The sequence below is a fragment of the Podarcis tiliguerta genome (genome assembly GCF_965153285.1).
Source record: "Podarcis tiliguerta genome assembly, chromosome: Z".
Taxonomy (NCBI): Eukaryota; Metazoa; Chordata; class Lepidosauria; order Squamata; family Lacertidae; genus Podarcis; species Podarcis tiliguerta.
Window position 1 is genome coordinate 10,601,556 of NC_139553.1, and position 14,877 is coordinate 10,616,432.

The 14,877-nt window shown below is 40.1% G+C and overlaps 2 protein-coding genes across 17 annotated transcripts in view; one reads left to right on the top strand and one right to left on the bottom strand.

The window, feature by feature from the left end:
* RALGPS1 (Ral GEF with PH domain and SH3 binding motif 1) overlaps window positions 1-14,877 on the bottom strand; it is a 218,139-nt gene that overhangs the window by 85,976 nt on the left and 117,286 nt on the right. The gene's annotated exons all lie outside the window — the stretch shown is intronic.
* The window catches only part of ANGPTL2 (angiopoietin like 2), a 29,284-nt gene continuing 16,514 nt past the window's right edge, over window positions 2,108-14,877 (top strand). For both annotated transcript variants that reach the window (XR_014507233.1, XM_083423811.1), the window contains exons 1-2: window positions 2,108-2,676; window positions 13,655-14,499. Coding sequence is in view for 1 of the 2 variants with exons in the window: in XM_083423811.1 (XP_083279937.1) it covers window positions 13,701-14,499 (799 nt within the window). In the remaining variant the exon portion in view is untranslated. The remainder of the gene's footprint in view (window positions 2,677-13,654; window positions 14,500-14,877) is intronic.

Here is a 14,877-nt window from a genome sequence, read left to right on the forward strand (position 1 = left end):
GGTCATTAGCCATTGATAGTCTTGTTGTTGTTGTTTAGTCGTTCAGTCATGTCCGACTCTCCATGACCCCATGGACCAGAGCACACCAGGCACTCCTGTCTTCCACTGCCACCCGCAGTTTGGTCAGACTCATGTTTGTAGCTTCGAGAACACTGTCTAACCATCTCGTCCTCTGTCTTCCCCTTCTCCTTGTGCCCTCCATCTTTCCCAACATCAGGGTCTTTTCCAGGGAGTCTTCTCTTCTCATGAGGTGGCCAAAGTATTGGAGCCTCAGCTTCAGGATCTGTCCTTCCAGTGAGCACTCAGGGCTGATTTCCTTAAGAATGGATGCGTTTGATCTTCTTGCAGTCCATGGGACTCTCAAGAGTCTCCTCCAGCACCATAATTCAAAAGCGTCAATTCTTCGGCGATCAGCCTTCTTTATGGTCCAGCTCTCACTTCCCTACATCACTACTGGGAAAACCATAGCTTTTACTATACGGACATTTGTTGGCAAGGTGATGTCTCTACTTTTTAAAATGCTGTCTAGGTTTGTCTAGACTAGGTTTGATAGTCTTAACCTCACTTTTATCCTGTTGTTGATTTTTATTGTATAATTGTCATGTTTAGAATGTATTGTATGATGTCTACTCATTTTTTAAAAATAAGGTGTCTAGTAAGTGTAAGTATGAAATAAATTAAAGTTGAGTTTGAAAAGAGGGCCAGGTGGGCAAAGGGACCATCATCCAGAGAGGTTGTTGCATGCGATCTGCGGCAAACTGGAAGTCCACAGCCCACAAATTTTCACTGTAATCACTGCAATACAAATCAAAGTATTGCTGCTACAGATCAACAGTGATCATTCAGGAAAGTAGGTATGAACTATCAACCTAAGGATTCAAAAAGCTTGGTACTTTCTTCAGTAAATCTTTCCCGCTTATTTTCAACCAAGTGCCTTTCAAAGACAGACAGATAAGGGAAACATTTTCCAGAACTGTACATTTTTTCAGTATGACAAATGTGCACTTAGAAGCATTGCTAACATAGTTCCATGCCTAAGGTTAATGTCAGTGTGCGAGGTGTGGAAATCACTTAACAGTTTGAAATTGGTCCCAGAATTTGCATGACAAAGCAGACAGCCACTAACATGCAATCTGAAGTACATTAAAAGCCAGCTGACTTCACATAGGGTCACAATGAATAGGTAAAGGACCCCTGGACAGTTATGTCCAGCAAAAGACGACTATGGGGTGCAGCACTCATCTCACTTCAGGCAGAGGAGCCAGTGTTTATCCACAGACAGCTTTCTGGGTCATGTGAGACAGCATAGCTGGGGGTGGGTTGCACTGGGCACCACTCACTTAGGATGGAATAAAAACCTAAAACACATATAGTCTATCATGCAAGCAATGCAATAATTCTTTCTACGGAAATTGTGTAGCAACTTGTACATAGTTGTAACAGGTAAATCTCATCCCCTGGGCCTGGACCAATAAGCAGGTTCTCTCAGGTTTTGAGACTACTGTTTCCCCTAGGGGCAGGAGTAGTTAAAAGCAGCCCCCTGGGCAAATTTGAAGGATAATTATGTTGCACTTCCAGGAAAATGAAGGGCATGTGGGTATGCAGGGAGAAACAGAGAGTTGAAAAGTGTGTGTGTGTGTGTTTGAGAGAGAGAGAGAGAGAGAGAGAGAATGCATGGGGGTGGGATGAGGGAGAAAGCACAGCCATCCAGCCCAATTACAATGAAAATAGTGAATGCTTAGCCATTAATCTAATTTCTAGGTATTATAATGCAAGTTCTACACTCAATTATAAAGAATGAGTCACAGTTATTCAGATCACACACACACACACACACACACACCACCCACTTTTATTTTTTAGGTGGGGGGTTAGTTAAAAATCTATTACATAATCCCTGAGAACTACACCCTGCCTTGAACAGCAGCGGCTAAAGCTGTATGAAGCATTCATATCTAAAGCCGTCTGTAGCTTTTCAGCATTGCTCTCTGACAAAGTCCAGGGAGGCAGTCTCCTGCACATTTAGATTTCTCCAAGCTGTGGAGAGCTGTGACATCACCGGGTAAAAGTTTGGCTTCAGCCAGCCCTCTACTGTTTGTGGTTAAGGGGAGGCCCTGAATGTGTCTCTTGCTGGTGGATCCCTTGCCCTTGTGGGAGGGGGAAGCGGAGCTTATCCAACCAGAACTTGTCTGCTTACCGCATGCTTGATTATCTCCCCCCCTCCTCCAGCATGTAAATCCACCACAAAGAAGCTGAAGTTCAAATAGGGCTGTTTTAGCTTCGCTTGAAATGATGGATTGAAAGCTTCAAAACTGAAATGCAAAGAGGCAGAGCTCCTGAAAAGCAAGTCGGTGCTGCAGCCTATTGTCCCTGAGTGTCCATAGCATGGGGACCGAAGGCTTTGATTCAGCAAGCAAGTTAAAGGAACAAGAATTTAAACAATAAGGAAGTAACAGGACTGCAATAGCCTTCTTATGTTATCCGTCCAAGCACAGTACTAAATGCATGAAGCTTTTCATGCAACAGAAACTAGATAACCCTCATCGCGAATGAATGCATTTATTTTGCTGCAATCAGTGATGTCACTATTTCTCTGGATGATCTAGACAGTGAATCTTTTATTGTTATCTTTAAAACAAGTCTCAAGATTGAAGAGAGAAACCAGAAGGAAACAGGGTAAGAATTTGAGATGTGTCACATTTAACATATATTTATATTTTCAGTGCTAGCTGCAAAGTCATTTCAAAAGTGCTCTTGATTTAGAAGAACAATGCCAGATTTTTGATAAGGCTGATAAATTTGAGTTAGAAATCTTAAAATGTGGTTTTCTTATTAAAATGAATTCATCTAAACACTGAAATGTTACTAGATCTGCATAGACTTAAAAAAAATAATCAAAATGAATGTTTGTTAATTTAGTTGATATGCCAAAGTTCTAAGCATTTCTTAAAGTAAAATCAGCAACAACCAGTCCATCACAATATTGATTGTTTATGTGCAAAATAATTTTTCCTTCCTGAATATAACACAGCAAAATCCTCTACACTTTGTGTCACTTATTTGAAAGGACTATTGTATTACAAAACCCAGGAAGCTGGTCTTTACTTTCCTTTGACACACTGATCAAAGATACAGAAAGTTCCTCTAAGTAGCAGCTCCTAGAATATCACAGTGTTTGCATGTTTAAGTGAAAACTCATTTTTTAAAAAGTCCAAGCTAAGTAGAGCTGGGAATAGTCCTTGCAACAGCTTTTGCAATAGATGCCAAGTGGGAAATCTGAAGCAAGCAAGATATGATCAAACAGTGTTGGAAAGCTCTTATTTTGCAAAGTTCTTAACACATGAAACAGAAAGCAAAAAATGTTAACACATCTTTCAGCATGGATAGGCTTAAAAGAAAATAAAGTGAGGCCACTGTTAAAGGGGAGTAAGAACAAATGTAACATTTGGGTTTAGCTTTCTAACATTTCTAACAAAATGCTGATAACTTCCTGCTTATCTCAGAAACAAAGGTTGCAGGGGCAGTTATAGGGCCTGCCATCTTTTGTCAGCAATCTCAAAGAGGAAGGATACAAAGTTTGGGATAGGTAATCCTTTAAAGTTTCTGAAGGCATTCGGTACCATTTCAAAACAATGCTCTTGCAGAATTAATCAATGATCCGTGTCTTTTGGGGCATCTATACCACTCCTCAGCAAGTGGGAAATGAGCTGGAGGAGCTCTCAACCAAATGAAGGGGGCTGCATTTACCTGCATAGTTTAAATTACACAGAAAAACCAGACTGCTTCTGCCACACAGGGGTTCAGTAACAAAGTGTGTGTGTCTGTTTGGGGGTTAAGTATTTTGGATGGTTCTGATATTAAAAAACACTTGCTGCCAGACCATGTTTCACATTTGAGGAGTATGATATGCTTGTTATAATAGTTAACATTAAAAAATATCTATCTGTCTGCTCCTTACAATATCCAACACAATGAAGTGGCCTCATATAATTATTTTTCTCCTGTTTTAAGATGAGTGTTTCCACATACTCTACAGCAAGTTCCATCTAGAACTTTGTCTTGCAAAAATCTTATTTGGCTCTTGAGCCCTTCTGCTTTTATGCACACTGGATTGTGAAATGCATGAGTACCTGGGAGATTAACCCCTGCTGAATTTTTTTACAAGAACCCATTCTACATGGAATTAGGGTGACAACAAAGGCTGTGTCAGGATGGGAGAAAAAATGATTTTAAAAAGTCATTAAAAGTACCTCACATAATTTTTCATTCCTTAAATATCTAATTTGAGCTCCAGCAGAACAAAACAATACTCAGCACTTATCGACAGGGTACTTATATTCATCTGTGCTGGGAGTGTCTGCATGTAGTAAGATTCTGGGATGAGGTACTTAAGGAGGTGAACACCACAACTAGGCAAACAGTTGCTAAAAAAACTATTTTCACTGTTTGAGCCTGGGGTAGCATTGTATTTAAGAATTTTATTAGATTCATGTTACTTGCTACCAGATTTGTGATAACAAAACTGTGGTAGAACAATACAACTCTATTCATATATCTCTGGTACAGTATTTTTTGGCAAATTGCCATTGTGGATGGAGAAACTTACTAATGAAATCCAAGTCATCAAGGGAGAGCAAACCAGGTGCCTTTTCTTTCTTTCTTTCTTTCTTTTTTGCAGGAAAGCAGCAATGCTATTTTTCATACTAATAAGACTGACAGTACAAGGGACCAGTCCAATATAGCAATGTGGAATACAATCACTCAAATGTCTAGGGATTTATAATATGTTAATACTGTCTTAAGTCCCTCTCTTTGATGAATATGATATGAGTGATTATCTTCTATATTATTATTGGAAGAAGAATCCAATTTAAACTTCAGCTATATATGAAGCAACTGTAAAGAAAAGAGCTCTTGTGTTAATGTACAGAGTGACCTTTCCTCTCTACCAGCTATGTGCACCTGCTAGCACATTTCTATCATTAAGAAGCAGAGCTTTATGCCAAAGTGGATGATTTGAAGACTGGCCCCTGTAGCCCTTTGTTTAGAAGCAAAGCACTCTATAGTTTGGGTGCAAACTGCTTTATAGCTCACAGGCTCCAAATATTTTACATAAGCATCTACTACTGAGTCATCTATGGTTCCAAACTTTCACCAGGATAGCAAACATTCAGAAAGCTCCCTGAATTTGCACCATTCATATTGCTAGCTGATCAAAGTCTACCGACACAAACAAAATACTTCAGTGGTCTTCTAGTGGTGGCCCCTAACCCAGCATCTAGGTACTCTCACTATAACAAAATGCCAAGGCCAATGTTGCTTAGGGGAAATGGGAAAGAAGGAGAATGTGAAATAGTCTGACAACTTACAGTATCTACAATAAGATGGGAAACTAGTTAGAGTATCTATAATTAGAATACTTTTGTCACAATTACAACTTCTACAAAATTCAGATTAGATATCAAACCAGTTTTTCCTACATTCTAGCTATGACAGAATGTATTATAAAATAAGTGGCAACTTTATATAACTACAAATGTACTAGCACCTAGCGGTTGGGTGTCCAGCATAATTTAACTGACTGCTGTCACTCTGTGATTTTTTTAAAAGGACATTTGCACAGAGAACACCCATTACAGCTTTGCATTCTGCATTATTCCCAGAAAAAGGGAATAATACCCTAATGAACTGCCTACTGCAATCTGGTATGTTCATAAATGGTCAGAGACTCAGGTTTATTTTTTCAGGGAAAAATACCACATGGCTAAACACTAGGTCTTTCATGAATTCTCATTCATTTGGGTATGAAGGTTTGCTGCTTATGAAAATTGGGCCAAAACATTTTGATACACTACTCAGCCTGTGAACTACTATGGAGAAAAACCCTCCAAAAACTGGTACCCAGTTGCCCAACCAATTTATGGCATACATTTATTGAAAGGGGAAAGACCATGAACTTTCATATTCACTTGGGTATTAACTTAGGTGTCCATCTATCCTTAAATGTGATTTGTGATCACATTTATTTAACCATGATCCGCATTCGTTGATGTTAGGAGTGAAGTGGGAATTGCTGGGTAGATAGATTATCTTTGCTTTGAGCTTGTTATATCTGTGAAATATATGTTTTCCTGACTTACTAAGGCTGATTTAATTTTGATAAGCTTTCTAAAACTTCGTACAATTATCTTCTTACCGGAGTATTAATTGTTCAGGCATTAAAGGTATGCATTCTGAACTCTTGTTAGATATTTTGTGTATGTTTTCAATGTGCACCATGGGAAATGTAACCTCGAAGTGGCTGCATCTAAACCAGCAATGGACTCTGATTCAGTACAGCATGGGGCCTTCCAGAGACATTGCACCCCTCTCTTAGTACAGCAATAATAGTAGCCATATGCGGAAATACGCCTCTAAGACATAAAATCCTGCCTTGGTGCTGGGGTATAGCTGAGTTGTTAGTCAAGCCAGAGTGTCAGCAAAATACAAAGTAGATCAACAACCTCCAAAGAGCAGAAGTAAAACTGCTGAAATTTCAGTGGTATTTCAAGATAGTGTAGGTAAACAGGAAAGATGGAGCAAGAAACTCAGCGATGATATAATCCACACATTCCAATAAGTGCCTATGACACACAAATATCTTCCACACAGAAACATACTATGGCAGTCCTGCTTGCTGGTCAACAATTTATGTTTCTGAAAACTATAGTTAAGTTGCAGAGACACAGTGAGTTAAAGACAACAGGTGTGTGCTAGCTTGGGAGACAGCAAGCAGGCAAATTAGCAGTGGCTGCCCGAGAGAAGTGGTGCAGAATCAAGGCTGGCATTGGTGGACACCTGGTGAATACCCACACCCCAGCATAGGATCTACTGATTAGAATCACCTAGACCTGTTCCATCTCTTTGTTACTGCAACCTGCTTCCGCACCTGCCTCTTGCTCTGGCTCAGCAAGCAATACAACAGTTATGAGCAGTAGCTGTCACTGTCTGCTTTCTTATTGGCTTTGTCTAGCAAGCAAATATGGGATGGCACTGATGAGGCAAGATGAGAAGCACCAACAGGCAACAATAGTAGTGAGGGGGTACACTTATTGAGAGAGGAGAACATATTGAAGGTGTCTTGTCCAATCCTCCTTTCCCCACCTACAAAACAAACACCCCCCCCCAAAAAAAACCCTAGCTGAGTTCACATTTAATGGACCAGAATGCTTAGTGGGTTTGTTTTTTTAGCTTCTCTCCAAAGCGCAATGTAATTTCCCATAAAACACTGCATTGTGCCACCTGCATACTCTGCACTGATAAATTCCTATTGTACAGCTCTTTGCCTTTTAGCATAGCATAGCAAAACAAACAAACAAACAAACAAAATATCTTTAAGATAAATAGATTTAATGTTTGGGCACAGAAAATACCTTTATGATATTTTATGGCTGTGGGGATTTCCATTTGTCTTAGTAAGAAATTTTAATATAACCCTAGTAAATACATATGCTAGTAAAGACAAAGTATAACCTGTTTCTTTTACTATGGGATCTGAAGTAGATTAGTCTCTTGCAGTGTTGACTTTAGCTTTCCAAACATCAGCTCTGTCACTTAAAAAGAATTCTGCAAAGACTCATAGAAGAATCTTTGTTTAAATTACAAAATGTTCTCCCTCAAACATATAATTCATAGTAATTTGTAGTCCTTAAAACTGCATAAATAAAATTACCCACAATTCTTTTTTCCTATTTTGAAAACTCTACAGTTGTGAAGATAACAAAGGTAAGAGCTCTCATGATATGTCTCATGAAATACCAAGCCACCACTTGCAGGCTACGACTTTGTGACTATATAAATAGACACAGGATATATAACAGGATATTAGGACTGAGCCACATATTATCCAAACAATATTTTCAGTGTGAAAAGTGGGTTTTCAGGTGAAATAAGTTTCCTGAAAGAATGCCTAACCTTACCCCTTTTGTGTCTATTTGTTGGTGAAACTTTTTTGATCCAAGTGTGACACTGTCATGTATCCAATCAGATTTGGCTATGTTACAATGTTAACTAAGGGCAACTGAAGCTAATTCAGAGGGAACAGAAACATTGCTCTCAATCCCAATTAGCTTTGTTTGGCCTCTGAAGTAGTATTGCCTAGCCAAATGTGATTGGCTAGGTGACAGCATCATTATTACAAGGATGCTAGGCAACTGAAATAAAAAATTGTGTTGAAACTGCATCAGTTCTGGTCTTCAAAAAGGTTCCCAACAGAGCTACCACCTGAAAGCCAAATACAAAGGGATGGGAGTAAGTGCAGGCTGCTGTACACGTGGTGTGCATTGTCTAGCTATAATATACATGCACACACAGATTTGTAAGCCAAGGTGGTACTTTCTCTCTGATCTCCCCATGAAAAAATATCTAAAACAAAAAGGGTATCCGAAAAATTGCATAAAAAGCAGAGTGCTTTTCAATGGGTGGGGGGAGGTTCCTAGGAGGTGCCTCTTGTGTCAGAAATAACATACTATTCCAACGTCGTATTATCTCATTTTAGTCTTAACTGTATACTCAACACACAAAATTACTGGGGATGAAGAATATTTTTGAGGGGTATGTCAGTGCAAGCTTTGTGACACCATTAAAGATTCTAGGACATTGTCCTCAAATCGTATAATATAGCCCCTTGGATGGCAAAATGTCTGGGGTGCAATCAATCTGAGCTCTTGCTAAATGTTATCATATACAGTGGTTCCTCGCAAGACGAAATTAATCCGTTCCGCGAGTCTCTTCGTCTTGCGGTTTTTTCGTCTTGCGAAGCAACCCGATTAGCGGATTAGCGGCTATTAGCGGCTATTAAAGGCTTAAGGGATTAGCGGATTAGCTGCTAAAAGACTATTAGCAGTTTAGCGGCTTAGAAAAAGGGGGTGGGGAGTGAAAAAAAATCTCAAGACTCGCAAGACATTTTCGTCTTGCGAAGCAAGCCCATAGGGAAATTCGTCCTGCGAAGCCCATCAAAAAACGGAAAACTCTTTCGTCTAGCAGGTTTTCCGTCTTGCGAGGCATTCGTCTTGCGGGGTACCACTGTAGTTCTTATCAGTGCTTTTTTTTAGAAAAAGGTGTCAGAACTCAGCATGAATGCTTCCTTGGTTCTCTTATAAAGGCAATGGCGCCCACCTGAGAGGTGCCAGAACTGAGTTCTGGTGAGTTCTGGCTGAAAAAAGCTCTGTTTTTTATTCTCTCTAGCATTTAGAAATAAAGTACTCTCCTCTCCTGGCTGGTGGACCCTTAACTTGCACTGATCTACAAATATAATATAAATGAGGTCCTGGCATAGGAAGGAAAACTTTATCTAGCATCACAATGATAATTTGATAGAACTTGAAGAAATTTTATTTGCAACTTTAACAAAAGTAGCAAAACATGCTATAACTTAAAAGCTGAAAGTATATGCAAAAAAGCCTTACAGTGCAACATGATAATTCCCACAGTGAGTCTTGGTTTTCTCACTTGTAACTTGAAGTGCCAAGGAAAATATCTAGTTTTGTTTTTCCTTGTCAGGAACAGGGGAGAAAAGTAATATATTTTCTTTGGAAGCTTGTTTCCCCTCTACTTATTAGATAAGAACATTTTCAGTTGTGCCCCTCGAGACACAATTAGTTGAACAAACGCTTTAAGAGTAAACACAGTAAGGTCCATTACTGCCTCACTCTTCTTACCCCTTTGCCAGCCATTTGAATAGCCAAGACCAGATGGTTAGAAGAAATCCCAGCCCTACTTGTCTTAATGGAAGTTCAGGCACTGATTTCAGCATACTCAAAATTCCACACTAAAACACAACAGCAAAAGAACTTCTCCAAACCAGTAAACCAAGTTCAAAGGCATGGGTTTTTTTCTTTTGGATTCAGAGCATGAAATGTGCTTTTAAAAAATGTGTGAAGGAAAGGTGAAAGGTAGAACTGTTAAAGAGAGCCAGTAGGGTTGAGTGGCTATGGAGCTGAAATCTGATCTGGCTAAAGATCCACCTCAGCTATAAACTCACTATGTGGCCTTGGACAAGTCACTTTCAGCTTCAATTTCCCCATCTTTAAATACAAATAGCAGCAACCATTCTTACTGTCCGGCTCCTGTCCCAAAGTACAGTGATAACAACTCTTACTTGTAAACAAAGAAGAAATCTTTATTCAGGCTAATAGCAGTACAGGCTCAGCAGCAAGCACAAAGGCCTGAAGTCAAGATTCCAAAGTTCATAAGCAAGGTTCACAATAGAATAAAACTTATGAATATGTCCCAACAGTTGACATGCCCCTCTCACAAAGCTTTTACAGATGAGGCAGGGTGAGCTCACTCAGAAGACTCGTTCGTCCTATAGTTCTGCAACACGCACACAAGTGTGCTGTTTGGCTGGGTGCATATGATCTCATGTTCAAAGGCACCATCTAGTTCTTGGCGACAAGACTGTGTCCTGCACCTCTGCCTCTAGCTTGGCTGCCACCTCCTTCTGTTCAGATCCTCCTTCTTGCTGGCCAAAGTCCTCCCCTCCTCACTGATGAGAAACTCTTCAGGAGGAGCAGAGGAGAGAGCTGGCAGCTCTGCTTCTCCCTCTCTCACATCTAGAGTCACAAGGGGAGGACATCTCTTCTTCATTCCTGGATGCCAGTCTTCCAGTCCCCCATTTGCTCCTTCTTCCTCTTCCACGCCATATCATGTCAGAGCCAAGGGGCCCATGGCACTAACATCAGCAAAGCTGGCACAGCAAAGGGACATAAACACTGTCATATAAAATGCTACATAAATTACCAGTGGTAGAAATAGCAACAGCTGCTGTTATAGTGCATCTCAGTACAATCATTGCTAATATTATGACTTATCTTCATGCAAATGATCTTTATCTGTGCACTTTTGTTGTTGGAGGAGGAGGAGCTTTTGTGATAGCAAAACTAGAACATTAAGGCATTATGGCCTTTATGCTAGCCTACTCTTAAAATGGAGAAACACTGTAAAAATACAACATGAAGGAATTTCAACAGAAAAACTGAGATTCTAGTCATGATGAATAAGGGTTTGCAAGGAGAAAGAGGGAAAAGAGAGACCTGAAAGCTATACATTGAAGCAAGTCCTTACTCCCACCCCCGAGCCTGCTTTTTAACAACTACTATGCTGAAGACATTTTCAAGAATAGTTCAACTGTGTAAAGTATGAGGTCTGGAAGCCTGCCAGGGTCACCAAGTGTGACCCACTGTGCAAATGCAAGTTAAAGCTGTCTGAGGGAGTTTTAATTTATGCTTCAAATTTCTTCAAGAATTTGACTGGCATTGCTTTAAAGACTACACAGAGTTTATAACAGTTCCTTCTTCCTTTCACAAAAGAATTTTGTCATACAGTACTATCATGCATTATGTTAACACTTGAAATCCTTTCTTGATGTTGTCATAGTCTGAGCTCAAGTACTTACTTACTCATTTGGATTGGCTTTTGATTTGGGAATTAGTTAGGCATTACAAAATCTTCACATCTATGAAGTAGATATTTTGAGTATTCTGTTTTATTGTATTTCCTTTTTAAAAACTGCTGTTACCTTGCTGTAGGCTTTCCGAAAGGTCTGAATAGAAATTTAATTGTATAATCAATCTGAGAGGTTTTCTTGGGAACCCAGAAACATTTTGGGGTGCTACTTCTAGATATTCCAGCCAAAGGACTCTGCAATACACATCAAGAGAAAATAGAACCAATGCTCACTATAATTTCCCCCTCAAATCATTTTTATTAAATGCTCACTATTTTAAAGACTTTCCTTAGGACTGAACTTTGCAGAACATTAGAATTGAACCTAGCTCGGGAGCTACACCATGGTTACACAGCTCATGGTTTGCTTTGAGCAAGACAAACCATGGGCCCATTTTTACAGCTAACACTAAACAAACTTGTTGTGTAGCTTGTTGTAGAATGGCAGCAGGAGGTCCATGGGCGGAACAAAGCAACCACCATTTTATCACTGGCCACCAGCACACTTACTCATTTGCTGTAAGCCATAGTAAATGAAAATGAAGCAATGAGTAAAACTGAGCATTTGGTAACTGAAGGCACCAGGCAGTACATCTGTCACAATATATTCTTCTTCTTGAGGCAGAGCACTGGATTGTACTCCTCCACCCAACCTAATTAAGATTTATAGTAAACAAGGCTGGTAAAGTTATTTTGGCACTTGAGGCAGAAAACCCCACAGATGCCTCTCCCTGGCAATAAAAACACAGCAGTAAGTAATTAAATATTTGTTGCCATTTAATAACATCCAAAATCAATCATGTGAGGTGGCTGCCTCACTCAGTCTAATGACTATCTTTCCTGAAGAAGAGCAGAATATGGACACATCTTCAAAATGCCTCCTCTTATTTCAAATCATCTATCAAATCAGACTGAGGGCTCTCCCTGAAGAAGCCCAAGCACTGGAGCAACTTTTTTCCAACTTTTCCTGGTCCTCCTGGGTTTATTCAGTCTTTGATAGGACAAGAGGGCATTGTATAAAGCTAATCTATCCCAATTTATTAGTAAAACAACAACCAGTGAGTTCTTACCTACCACTTTTTCCACTCATCTCAGCCTGCTATTCCCACCAACATTAAACAGAGTTGTGCAGGGCGCTCTTTCTATCTCTGCTTCTAACTGTTGTAAACTGCCATTCATTCTGCATGGGTAGGCAAACTAAGGCCCGGGGGCTGGATCCGGCCCAATTGCCTTCTCAATCCGGCCTGTGGACGGTCCGGGAATCAGCGTGTTTTTACATGAGTAGAATGTGTCATTTTATTTAAAATGCATCTCTGGGTTATTTGTGGGGCATAGGAATTCATTCATTATTTTATATATATAGCCCAGGCCCCCCACAAGGTCTGAGGGACAGTGGACTGGCCCCCTGCTGAAAAAGTTTGCTGACCCCAGCAAGCTACATATCAGAGAGAGCAAGCGAGGGAGAGATGGAGAGATGTAAGCAATCATCAGAACAAAGCCCAGGGTGTTACTATTTACTTCAAAAGAATCTGTAATCTATTAACATGCTGTCTGTATATACATATTTATTTATTTCCCCCATCACAAGGGAGACACCTAGTCACTACAGATAATGAGGCTTATGACAACCTTGTCCATTCTCTTTTTAGAAGGCCAATAGAACAACTTGTTGGGGTGTGTTTTTTTTTCTTGCTTAAGATTGCCAGGACAGTAACACACGACTTGTATTGCTGACCATTGGCTATTTTCAGGCAGTTGTGAGGATATGTGAAAAAGCCAGATCTGTGCTGACTTTCCAGATACTGTCATTAGATGCAAAACATCTTCTCAAGGCAACACACCTAGAAATCAAGATTAGCAAAGGCCAACAAAAATACAGCCAGGAATAGTGAGCCATCTCAATGTTACCTCTGTTTATCAACTTTGGGAGAATGATGAAGAGCAACTTGGAAAATTGCTTCATCCAAAGACCACCTCCTGGTTAAATTTGCCTAAGTGCTAACTTGATTCTGAACAACAGTTTCATACTTTTAAATAAAGAGGTATTTCTAAGGATCAGTTACCATTTTTAAAACACATTTACTGCCTTGTAGAACAGTACTGCTTTTTTGTTTGCTGTGATTTATTACTGGGTATTTAATATTGTGTATGTACTTCATATTTAAAACAGATCACAAAGCGCTTTTCATACAAGCCAATTCAAAAATAAAGGGACCATGAAGGCAGCAGTTTGCTTATTGCTAATGGCTATTGTGGGAGTGCGTGCCAGCAAGACCCAAGATTTCGAAGGCAGCGATGAGGGAGAGGAGCAAGAATTCATTTACACAAACAGGTATAAGCGCTCCAGCGACACACAAGACAAGTGCACTTATACCTTCATTGTACCTCAGCAGAAAGTGACGGGTGCCATTTGTGTTAATTCAAAGGAACCCGAAGTACTTGAAAACAGGGTAAATAAGCAAGAACTAGAGCTACTGAACAATGAGCTGTTAAAGCAAAAGAGGCAAATAGAAACCCTCCAGCAGCTGGTGGAGGTAGATGGAGGAATTGTTAATGAGGTGAAGCTTTTACGGAAAGAGAGCCGCAACATGAACTCGCGGGTCACCCAGTTGTACATGCAGCTGCTGCATGAGATCATCCGAAAACGGGACAATGCTTTAGAACTTTCCCAACTGGAAAATAAGATACTGAATCAGACTGCTGACATGTTGCAGCTTGCAAATAAATACAAAGACCTGGAGCACAAGTACCAGCATTTGGTATCCATTGCTAATAACCAGTCTATAATAATTGCACAGCTAGAAGAGTACTGCCAAAGAACACCCTCCATTAAACCAATCCCACAACCTCCACAGCCACCAAATCGAGTCTACCAGCCTCCCACTTACAATCGTATCACTAACCAAATATCCACCAATGAGATCCAGAGTGACCAGAATTTAAAGATTCTACCACCGACTCTCCCAACCATGTCTTCAGTTACCAGTATCCCAACTTCCACTGACAAACCATCAGGTAAGTGGAGTACTCAATATACTTAAATATCACTAATGCCTAAACAGCTTTATAAAACAAAGTCTCAATCTCATTATTGTGGATAAGTTGTAATGATGACACTTCAGAGCTTAAAAGAGTGAGATAAACACCCAGCTGCAATAACAAGATGAGAATTACCAGGCAGGGCAGGGCAGGGTTGAGCTCTTTGGAAAAACCCCATATTGCAACAGTGCAAGACAACTAAGCTCTGGAGCTAGAGGTGTAGTTTTTTGCTCACTATCTTCAGATCAGACTGATTTCTTAAAAGCATGGAGCATTCTGGACTGCCCTTAATCCTCCCTCCAGAATACCAGAAGCTGCAAGGGGCGAGTCAGGACAATTTCATCCAACTCCACC